This window comes from Cibotium barometz, chromosome 17, assembly GCF_041138505.1.
Source record: "Cibotium barometz isolate CiBa-2024 chromosome 17, ASM4113850v1, whole genome shotgun sequence".
Taxonomy (NCBI): Eukaryota; Viridiplantae; Streptophyta; class Polypodiopsida; order Cyatheales; family Cibotiaceae; genus Cibotium; species Cibotium barometz.
This window is the reverse complement of record NC_141062.1, coordinates 10,271,595-10,283,846: the sequence shown is the minus strand read 5'-3', so window position 1 is coordinate 10,283,846 and position 12,252 is coordinate 10,271,595. Positions and strand designations below refer to the sequence as shown.

Genomic DNA, 12,252 nt, shown 5'->3' with positions numbered 1-12,252 from the left:
GACGGGATCGGTTTCAGAAACTCCATAGGTAGTAGACCTTCAAACACATCATTTTCAGCCTGATTTGCATCATAACCAGCCATGGATATTTCTGATTTTTCATCAAAAATCACATCCCGACTAGTGAATATCTTCCTGGATAGTGGGTCATATAACCGGTAGCCCTTGCTCTCACGGCTATACCCAACAAAAATGCATTTTGTGGCTTTATCATCCAACTTCCTCCTCAACTCTTTGGGTATGTGTGCATATGCAAGACACCCAAAGATACGAAAATGTGATACAGAAGGCTTGCGGCCATGCCAAGCCTCAAAAGGAGTAATGGATACCAATGCCTTTGTGGGACATCGATTCAAAATATGACAAGCACACATGACAGCTTCCACCCAAAAGATATGTGGTAGTTTCTTTGCCTTTAGCATACATCTGGCCATCTCCATGAGTGACCGATTCTTCCTTTCTGCAACCCCATTTTGCTGTGGAGTATAAGGAGTAGTATACTGATGTTTTATACCTCTGCTCTCAAGAAAGGAATTCAACATGTGTGACATATATTCCCCCCCTCGGTCAGAACGGAGAGTCTTAACCTTGCATCCTGACTCTGTCTCAGCAAGTGCTACAAAGGCCAAAAATGCATCATATACCTGTGATTTCTGTGTCAAAGGATAGACCCAGCATATACAAGAGAAGTCATCAATAAATGTTGCAAAATAGAAGCAACCACCTAAGGACTTCGTCTGCATGGGACCACAAAGATCACTGTGTATAAGCTGCAACTTTGCAGTTGCTCGTAGAGCCTGATCACGTGGGAAGGAAAACCTATGCATTTTTCCCAAAATACATCCTTCTCCATGAGAGGTAGATCTGTAAACATGTTATGTCGCTGCATAAGCATAAGACTACCAAAATTTACATGCCCCATGCGAGCATGCCATAACTCCGCATCAACCATAGCTGGAGTAAGAGTGAATGCATTATAAGCAGACCGATCCACTGGCTGAAATGCATCCAACTGATAAAGTCCATGACATAATGTACCAGTAAGCATCAAGGTCAAGGCATTAGCTTTGTCTCTGACCATGCATTTGTCATCATTAAAGTGAATTTGCATACCACAATGTGCTAAAGAAGAAATGGACAACAAATTCTTCTTTATCCCTGGTACATATAAGGCATCTGTAAGGCGGAGAATGGAGCCATCAATGGCTGTGAGCTGAATCTCCCCAATGCCACGAACTGGATATGAAGCATTGTTGGCACACTGAACAGTTTTGCCAACAGGGGCAGGGCTTGCGAGATGTGATATGCTTTGAGGCACCACTATCAAAATACCAAGTACATGCATGCTCTGTCATACTGAGTGCCTGTGAAGACCAAGAGGCATCATAGCTGCATGTATAAAAACAGTAATCCCTGTCCTCAACAAAAGAAGCAGTCTCTGGAGGAGCTTTAGAAGCGTCATTAACAGACATCCCAGCTTCCTTTGCCTTCTCTTTGGCAATCCTCTTTCTACATTCAGTGATGTAGTGACCTGGCTTCTTACAGTAATGACATTTTCCCTTCTTCTTGGGCTGTCCATCACCTTTCTTGGTATCCTGAGAAGAACCACCATCACCTGAATTCTGATTTGAACTCTTTGGCTGAGTTTTTCCTTTCCCCTTTTGACCTGTAGTAAATGCTTGTTCAGCATGTGTGTTCATATTCATATTCTTCCTCATTTGCTCTTCTTGTAGCAAGGGAGCAACGAAGGGGTTCAACAGCATTCCTCATGCTGAGGTTCAAAGAGGTATGAAAAGCCAAGTAAGATCTTGGCAAAGAGTGCAAGATGGTGGACACAAGCTGTGTCTCAGGAATAATCTCATCCACATTGATGAGTTGCTCTCTCAAATCCTGCAGCTTGTTTAAGTGGCTAGACATATCATCTCCTTCATTCATTTTCTGATTTTCCAGCTCTCTTTTCAAAAATGAGATCCTAGCCTCATTACGAGCAGCATGCATCTGCTCCAAAGTCACCCATGCATTCTGTGAAGAGCCAGCTGAACGAATATGAGGTATAATAGACCTCTGTACTGACAATGCAATGAGTGACAAAGCTTGTGCATCCCTGGCATCCCATGTCTTTTGAGCATTTGTTCTTTGAGAGGGCAATGGCTGCCCTGGAGCTTGTACCTATTGTCCTCGTCCACGAGCACCCCCTTGGGGAGGAGTCTCTAGAGCCAATGGACCTGGACGTGGTTCATCACCACTAACAAAATCCCAAAGACCTTTTGCCACAAGCACATTTTTCAGCATAAAACTCCACAAGGAGTAGTTCGTGCCGTCCAATTTGTCTTCCTTAGACAAATACGTGAATACATCACTCTGCTGTTGATTTGCCATTATGCCTACGCACAATGTCGTACCTGTGTATCAAAAAACCCAATAGCAAGAACCCTGAAAACAACTGTACTCCACTGAATACAGTTCACCCAAATATGCCTGCACTCTCAATCCTTTGAATGTGCAGCTCAATGCACCAATGACTGAGTAGAGCAGCAAAGAATGGCTTACACAGTGCCAAAATGCCCCAAAAATATCCAAAATTACTGCACCCAGAACCTTGCAAGAAACCTGTGGATTTCTTTGCAAGAAAGTCTGCCTGTAGTGCCTGTAGATTTTCACAGAGAAAATAAAAAATACCCAGTATTCAAAACTTGTAATGCTTACCACAGTGTGATGTACGGGCTGGACTGAAACTGAAGGCGGCAGTGTACGGGCAGGGCAAGGGCAGGCCTACAATGCTCTGATACCAAATGAAGGCCTATGCATTGTTAGGGTTAGGGTTTGGGGATGCTGCAAACACAGGCGTGGAGAGCAATAGAGAGAACACGACTGCTTGTATATTCAGATAATCAAAATGTGAAGTACAATAGCCACATAATAAGTGACCTAAAAGGATGTGTTCACATGTCCGGCCATAAAATGTGCCGGGTGGACCAAAACACTTATAAACTGCTTATAAGTGTAACTAAGCTAAACTGGGGGAAAAAACCTCCACTAACTGAAGTAAAAAGTGCCCCAGTAATCTACTGATGATCACTAGCACTCCTCTGGGTGCATACACAGCATAAAACCCAACACATATCTCAGAGTCTTGGATGAGATTATCAGGAATCCGGGTACTCAAATGCCTGTCTTGCCTCTAAGGGTCCTCTAGGGAAATAATGACCGGTGCATGATCGGAGAAGGTAGTGCTTGCCAAAATACCAATCATGCCACCATGACCACAAGCCTTCTCATTTACATAGCCGATCTAATCTGGATAGATTAGGGCCAGTAACTCCTCTTGTCTGATCTCGAGAAACATAGACTCTTGGGGATACGTCCCAACTTCGGTAGATGCCAAGGGTCTTGGCCCTTACGAGCCAAAATCAACTCCTCCCAAGCCGAGTACCCTGTAGCAGAGATTGTAGCCATGCCACTTCTGAGTGTGTCCTCTGCCGAATCTAGCATGTTAAAATCCCCGTCTCAATTAATATTTAAAAGAACAAGCTATTTTTGATGAGTTTAGCTAATTTAACCCATCAAACTTTTGTCTAGATTCACCTTCCCCTGCAAAAATAAAGCACCCCGTCAATCCGTTCAAGTGCAAACTCTAGTCTCCACTAAAGCAGCTAAATGTAATCAGCATGTGAAACAACGGAAGGTAATGGAATTAGATCATCTGATCATTGATGGTTGGTGAAGTGTCACATGCATGCTCGTGTGATGGCTAATCTCCAGCATGAACAGTCTGAATCCTTGATTAATCATCAGATGGGACAGCAGATAAACAGCATGTAGGACGTCATCAACATCATCTTCATCAGAATCACTATCAGTATCAGCATTATTAGCATCATCAGCAGTAGTAGCATCAGCATCATCATCATCATCATCCTTAGCGTCATCATCATCATGGAGGGTCTAGGATCCGAGTCGGCAGACATCAGAGGGCAACCAGCCTACAGTCGGCAGCCATTACGAAGGACCTAGGCAGCAGGCGCCAGTCTACAGGAAGTCAACCAGCACATGGGACAGCATAAGTGCAGCCATTTAATATTATTTTCAGGAATGTTTCATGTCCAAAGCAGGCCGACAACATTTAGAGCTGGCCGACCAGCACCTCAGGCATATATAAATACATCGAGTCATAAATCAAGTCATTTATTCAGTCATTTCATCCGTCCATCATTCTCAGTCATCAGTAGAGCATATGTAGGGCCAGAGGTCAGTCCCTACGGGGCTGATCAAGGGGCCTCAGCCATGTACATATATTCAGCCACCTTTTTGTACCATATAAATACAAGTAAACCTTGACACCAATCTCTCTTCTCTTCTTCTCTCTCCTCTGGCTTCATCATGTTTAAATCAGCATCTTGTTCTTAATCAGGCTTAGGGCTGTGGATCGGTACAACAAGGCTTGCGTGCATGCAACATGAAGAGTAGCCTTGTAAAGAAATCATAATATTATGTACTAATGTTCAAAGGCTGTGATAATGCAGGTTCTGTACCTCTGGGCTACCAAGTGATGTTGTAATTGAGGTGGAGGAGATGTCTTTCCATCTTCACAAGGTTAACTTTTGCTTGTTTACTCTCAAACCCATTCTTTTTGCTGGTTTTTCTAAATCTTATACCAGACACTTGTTCTTAGAATTGGATAACACTGATGTTGTTTCAAAAGCATCTCTGACACAAGGAATTCTTGTGCATAATGTATCCAGTTTCCATTAGTTTCTAGAAGCGGAAAGCTTGCCCAACTTACTGAAGAGCATTTGGATAAAGAGGAAGACATGCTTCGTTTGCACCTTCCAGACATGCCCGGTGGCCCTGATGCGTTCGAACTTGCAGCAAAGTTCTGCTATGGAGTTAGGCTGGAGCTGACAGCAACAAACGTGGTTACATTAAGGTGTGCAGCAGAGTACCTTGAAATGACCGAGGAGTTTGGGGAGGGAAATCTCATAGCTCGCACAGAGGGTTTTCTCAACCAGGTTGTGCTTCGGAATTGGAAGGATTGTACTCGGGCATTACGCAGCTGTGAAACTGTGTTTCCTGAAGCTGAGGAACTTGGAATTGTGAATATGTGTGTGGATGCTATAACCTTGAAGGCCTGTACAGACCCAAATCTGCTTGGATGGCCAATGCCCAACAGCTCTATGCAGAGTCCAGGTGGAAGCTTTTTATGGAATGGGATAAGCACAGGAGCAAGGCCAAAGAAGCCACGCTCTGATTGGTGGTATGAAGACATTGCTATGTTAAGCCTTCCTCTTTACAAGAGAGTGATAACAGCAATGGAAAACCGGGGTATAAAACCTGAGAGTATTGCCGGTGCGCTGATGCATTTTGCAAGGAGGTACCTTCCAGCGCTGAACAAACGGCAAGGTGCCAAGGAAGGGAGCGGTAGGTTTGGATCAATCTCTCTTTCGTCTGTTCCATCTGAGAGTGATCAGAGAGTTATCTTGGAAACCATTGAAAGCATTCTTCCTATGCAAAAGGCTGTAGTATCAACAAAGTTTCTCTCAGGTTTGCTTCGAAGTGCTATTATATTGAATGCAAGCCCTGACTGCAAAAGCAATATAGAAAGGAGAATCGGTTTGCAGCTTGAACAAGCCAGCTTGGAAGACTTGTTGCTGCCCAATCTAGCTTACAATCTTGAGACTCTTTACGATATTGATTGTGTCCAGCGAATATTGGATCACTTCCTTCTGCTCGACCAGTCGGTCGGACCCTTGTCTTCACCGAGCTCTGATGATGATCGGCATGTGATAGGTTCCCCTTCACTGACGCCCATGATGATGGTGGGAAGGCTGATGGATGGCTATCTTGCAGAAGTTGCCCCTGATGTGAATTTGAAGCTGTCAAAATTCCAATCTCTTGCAGAAGCTCTTCCAGATTTCTCTAGAGTATCAGATGATGGGCTCTACAGGGCCATTGACATATTCTTGAAGGTTTGGCTATAGCTTCCATGCTGCCTTTTCAGTTTTGGGTCATAAAGATCTGGTGATCTTTAGCTTTGTTTGTGCTGTAACAATCTGATGTTCTTCTTTACATTTTGAAAGGCACATCCGTGGCTGAAAGAGGATGAAAGAGAACATCTGTGCCGGTTAATGGATTGTCAGAAGCTTTCGCTGGAAGCTTGTGCTCATGCAGCCCAGAATGAGCGTCTTCCTCTGCGTGCCATCGTGCAAGTACTTTTTTTTGAACAGTTACAGCTTCGCACAGCCATTGCAAGCTGTTTTATGGTTTCCGATAATTCCCACCCCTTGCGACATCAGTCAGCTGCTGATGGACCTGTACCAGCAGCAGCCTTAAGGGGGGAAGGGTGGGCGAATGCGATCCGTGACAATCAATCATTGAAGGTTGACATGGACCACATGAAGCTGCGTGTTAGTGACCTTGAGAGAGAGTGCTCTGGGATGCGGGAGGAGCTCGAGAAGCTTGGTAAAGTTCGGGGGCACTGGCGCTTGGTCTCGAAAACTCTAGGAGGCAGATTCAAGTCTCATATATGCAGGACAAAAGAGAGTGCTGTGCAGAGCCAGACACAAGCAGGCACCATTGCTCGGGGCCCTCCTGCCCATCGAAGGCAATCCAAGCACCAAAGAAGCTCCTCTCTCAGCTAGCGTTTTATTTTCTAGGTAGTGGACTAGGATGGCCATGTAATTTATTGTAATGGATGAGGTATGGATATTCATGACTAGAAATTTTTTGCGAGCCTCGGTTCCTTTGGTCTCTGCAGTTGCTAGGAGGACTAATGGAGTCCAAAGAGGCAGAGGCTTTTGAAGCTGGATCAATTGTTTATGAACCTTTGTTCAGCCAAACTGTCCTCACCTTTGGTACAGCTTTATTGAGCATGCAAATTGAAAAGCCATGCAGGTTCAGCACCTTCTGCTTGCTTGTTTTAAGGGTGGGGTAACACAGAATGCCCCACCCTTAAGACAGTGTAGAGTAGTAAAACCTTAAATAACACTTAGTATCTTGATATGTATATGATGTTTTGTTCGAGGGTGGGCAGACGGGTCTAGAAAATGGCCCAAAAAGGAAACCATTAGAGCATCATATGATGTTATCTCCATTATAATGCGATCATAGTTTCACATTAAACCATCTTTTCATACGCAGCATTAAACATTAGATAGAAAGCGGTCAGTGTTGCAACTATTCTAACTGAGCTACTGATTTGAACTAGCAAACAAAACAGTCACTATCCTCAATATATGAAAAGGTAATAATATTGACTACATTCCTAATATCCTCATGGGTACTTAAAGAAACTAATAATCTTATTTGACCAGCCATAGCTTTTATCAACCCCATAAGCTAGAGGTTTTTCCTTTGGATCTTCCACACCAGCTTCTAAATGCCGGAGTTCTCCCACATGGGCCTTGATATACACTTGCTGAATGGGTTGTTGGGATCTGATCTCAGCCCTTGATTCCTGTACTTGTATATAGAACCATCTATTTCTATGAGATGGATGTACTTAGGCATTCCAATTCTACAATTGCAATGACGTGTGTGGTGGCTTCTACACATGAAATGTGGCACATGTCTATGGATAAGATAAAGTGGCTCCTCGTTTGCTAAAGCTCGATCTTCACAATGATTTGTTTTAAACCTGCTCTAATCATCCATAATCTCCCTTAAACACGAGATTAGCTTCTCTTAAATTTAATACAACCAACCATGCATTAAGCTTTAAGATAGAGTGCGCTGGCACTACTTGAATTGAACCATTTTCATCATTAATTTCTCTTCGCATGCTTGCTGTTCATAAAACATGAATTTGTACATCTAAAAGCATGATTATATCAGCACCTCATCACTCCTTTGATGTTAGGTCTTTGTTCCTAAAAGTTGTCCCAACTTGTTTGTCTTCTCTAGATTCCCATTCGGTACTTAACCTTGCGATTTTGGTCTATAAATCCATATGTGGAGAAGTGTGTACTTTCTAATCATAAGCAACCCCCCAATAAAGTCCTAGTCATGGTCCTACACCCCCAACACAAGAACTATTTCCAATAAGAGTTTATGAGTACCTAAACCCTTCTCACTAGTAAATTAGCTTTGTATTTCAACTCAAATTTAGCATAATCAACCTATTTCGTTGAGCCCCTTTCCTAGTCCAACTTTTAATATTTTGCACGTTACTAACAAGTCTCGATGACGGTCTTGAACCCCCAAAAGAACTATGTAAAAACCATGTGGAGGTTGGAAGTTATGGTCTTTCAAATCCAGCCTTAAACATGACAAAACCCGTTTTCTTGTATTTGGGATTTTCCTTCCAAAACGTGGGAGGTTTCAAGAGAATGGGATTATTCCTTAGAATTAATGGCACTCTTCCTTGGAAGCTCATTGAGCTTTGGAGGAGCTCTTTGCTACCGTATGATAGGCTGCCGTTGAACTTTCTATGGAGCCAATGCTTGACCATTTGTTGTACTTGAGCCTCTTTTGAAAGTAGCAGCTAGCTATTGGGGTGACTATGGGGTGGTTGCATGGACGAGCCCATTGAGCATACCTTGTATTGCTATTGTGTTGAAAGGGAAGGTTTATGTTAAATTTCCCAGCACGAGCGGTCACCTAGCTGGTGACTGCCTTGGTCTAGACTGTGGTGCAAAATAGGTATAGACACATGTCCGTGCATTTGCTGGGATTCAAACCTAGGTCCCTGCCAAGGGAGGCGAAGCATCTATCCACTGCACTGCGCACACACTCATGATATGCACACATGTCCATAACATGTTATGGACACATGTCTACAGTTGGGTCCGTCATCGGCCATTGACCGCGTGACTGGGCCCGCGGGGTGCCACATATCGTGGCACCCCGAAATTTAACGTAAGCCAAAAGGGAACAACTCTGTGACAAAAGCAATTGGGTGGAATTGAAGTGAAGTGACTACATCCAGGAACCTTTTGTCCTCCTCTTCTGTCCATGGAACAGCTTCATGGTGCTGCACACAAACTCCTACACATCTTTAAGTTTTAGAAGCTCTCCGCCCTTTGAGCAAACTTCTTCCCATTGTGTTTTGATTCACTGTAAGACCAATAGTGTTGTGATTGCACTTAGAGAGTGAGAGAGAGAGATGTGCACTACAGAGAAGCAAACATAAAACACATACGAGTAACCCTAATGCTAATTTTGCAACATGTGCAATGAATAAAAACACACTTAAACATTTTCAAGTACAAAGATGGCTTGTGCTTCACCTTCTTCTCGAACTAGATTTTGCTATGGATCATTTGGCCTCTGAATTTCCAGAGTAGCTCCACTCCCGGTGGGGAGAAGTGGCTATACCTTGTATTCCAAGAGCTTGGCTACTTTTGTGGCCTTTCTCTTCTTGGTAGGTGTGAGTAGGATTGTATTCGAGGAGGTCTCTGATGCCCCTGCTCTGCTGCAGTAGCTGCCATGATGATAGTGGAGGAGTTTGAGGGCAAGATGGAGGGAGGATTTTGGATAAATTTGGCAAGAGTTTGGCTAGCTGGAGAGTGAATAGTGGAAAATGAGAGGAGGGCCCCTTGTTTATATAGTTTTTACGTGGGAACATACGTACATAGGTGGGTATGTACGTTCGCAAACCATTCTTAGGAACATGCATATGCAAGGTGGCATATGTACATGCATAGCTCTGAACATTTGTGCATAAAAGAGATGTAGAAACGTGCATGTGCAGATGAGAACGTATGTGCATAGATGTGAGCATGCATGTGTAGATGAGAACGTACGTGTGTAGATGTGAAATGTACGTGTGCATCTTGTACATGAAACTTTAAAAAAAAATAGAGATTTTGCATGAAGCTAGGCCCTCAAGTGCGGTGTTAGGCCATGCATTATGAAGTGCCTTTATTTGATGGTGTCGTGATCACTAGCAATCAGGGAGATGAGCCATACCATGGACTAGGTTTTCACCCACCATGGCTCCCGCATCCTAAGTTGTACCTAGAACGCTAGTGATTAGAGAACCTTCTTTTTACATATATAATATTGGCTTCCTTTTGCAAGCTATCCTTCACAAGTCTCCATCCCTTTGCTTTCTTCTATTTTTGCTTTCTTCTTTGCTCCATCTCAACTACTTTCCTTTCTTTCTTTGACTCTTTTTGTTGGTTTTTCTAATTGGCATCTCTTTTCATTTGGCATAGGATGAAGTACCTATTTTTGGCCCATTTAGCGAGGTTTGAGAGGGAGGCCAATTGTGTGGTAGGGAAATGGGTGGTTCAAGCCCTTCATTTGCATCATAGGCTTCTGAGTTCAAGGTGGAAAGAATATCATGTTCATGTTGTGTTGGTGGTGGTCATGGGGCTTCATGAATTCCTTACCCTTTGCTATGTTTGTACATAGGGTTTCCATGGTGTTGGTAGCTTCAGAATGCCATTGTCATCTCTCCTTCGTTCTTTTTGTTATGATTGAAGAGGTTGGGGGTAACGTTGGTGTGACTTTAGGGACCTAATTGCTTCTGTTAGCATGTCCCCGACTTTGATATCTTTGTCTTTTAGATTTTCATCTAATCACTACTTGTGCATTAGCTTTTCAACTATCGTCACAGTTTGACTTCTTCTAAGTGTTCAAGCTCAAAGAATCAGTCGGTTAGGACATTTCTTGTCAACCTTTCCTTGATGGTGATTCTTAAGCTTGGTACTAAGAATTCCATGGGCATGACGCCATTTGTTCCGTATATATCAAGTTGAAAGGTGTGGTCTGGATAGCTACCTTGTAGGCAGTTCTGTAAGCCCAAAGAGCTACTGGTAGCTTCTATTCATAGTCATTGCATGAGGCTTCTAGTGTCTTGGTTAGGATAACACAAATAATCTTATTGGTTCTCTCACCCTGGCCATTGGTTTGGGAGATAGTAAGGTGAGGATTTTAAGTGTACTGCCATGAATTCACTCAATAGGAACTTGATTACATCATTAATGAAGTGAGTTCGTTTATCGCTTATTGGTTTGGAGAGGACACCCAAATCTAGTAATTATATTTTCGTAAAGGAATTTGACTATTACCCTGGCATCAGCCCCATCCATTTGGTAGAGTAGGTCATAGATGGTAATGATAATTCATGCTTGAGTTCCTTGAGCCGCTAGACTAATCGGTCTAACAAAGTCAATGCTCCATTTCTCAAATGGAGCATTGAGCCGTTAGACTAATCGGTCTAACAAAGTCAATGCTCCATTTCTCAAATGGTTGTAGAGACACTACAGAGGATGCAAGGAAATTTGTCACAATTCTCCTTGACATTCATCATAGCCTTTTACAAATTCAGCTGCATCTTTGAACAAAGTAGGCTACCATAAGCCTACTAATAGAATTTTTTTATAGCGGTGTCTGCTGTGCCCTAAGAAATGTTTGCTAGCTACACTAGAGTGGGCTTGCTCAAGCACATTGATGTACTTGAATTCCTGTGTGAGGCCAATGCCTCATGATTCCATCTTAGCCCAACGTAAACAATTGTCCCACAATCAAGTGGTAGGGAGATGCCTTTTTTAATAAGGCGCCATACTCTGTCTCGATTGAGGGGTCTCTCTTGGGGAAAACTATCATGGGATCCTTTTGTACTTCTTGAAGAAATAATTAAAAACTCATATAATACATCACAAATTAAAACAAAGACTTGAATTAAATTGAAATCAATTAACATAGCATAACACAAAGCAAAGGAAATAAAATAACGTCACCACCATCAAGATAAGATTGGGTGCAATCTCCCCCTCCCGTGCCGTGTAGCTCCACTTCCACGACATGAGTATTTAGAGAATTTTATTCATAAAAATAGCCCAAGGACCTAAGAATAGATGAGCATACAAATTGGGCTTGCTTTTTTCACTTTTGGGGTATTGCTTTACATATTCTTAATCATATAAAAATTCCTAAGGTTTATACAAATAAAAACCTTTGCCTAAATGTAATTGCTAATGGACCTTGTTATATAAAATAACTTTGTGCACATTTGCACATACATTAATCTTGTGCTTACTTGCACATTCCATTAAGTTGAATCCTGCACAAATTAAATTTAACATATTTTTGTACGATTATTAATTCATCAAAAATATAATAAAATATATACATGTAACAGTCCTCCTGTTTGAGGTAGCAACTATCCTCAGTTGTGTAAGAAAAATGCCGAGAGAACAAGATTGTTGATGTCATAACCTGCAAGGTAAACTCAAAGGTCCGAACATGGCTTAGAGGCACAAAGGCATGGCTCAGAGGTTCTTATGGACATGGAATACCAATCAAGAA

The 12,252-nt window shown here is 42.6% G+C and overlaps 1 protein-coding gene across 1 annotated transcript in view; it reads left to right on the top strand.

The window, feature by feature from the left end:
- Window positions 1–6,899, top strand: part of LOC147629662 (BTB/POZ domain-containing protein At1g30440-like) — a 32,470-nt gene extending 25,571 nt beyond the window's left edge. The window contains exons 2-4 of the mRNA XM_086811166.1: window positions 4,524–4,593; window positions 4,743–5,966; window positions 6,078–6,899. Coding sequence (XP_086667292.1) covers window positions 4,524–4,593; window positions 4,743–5,966; window positions 6,078–6,638 — 1,855 coding nt within the window. The 3' untranslated portion in view covers window positions 6,639–6,899. The remainder of the gene's footprint in view (window positions 1–4,523; window positions 4,594–4,742; window positions 5,967–6,077) is intronic.
- The last annotated feature ends 5,353 nt before the right edge of the window (window positions 6,900–12,252 follow it).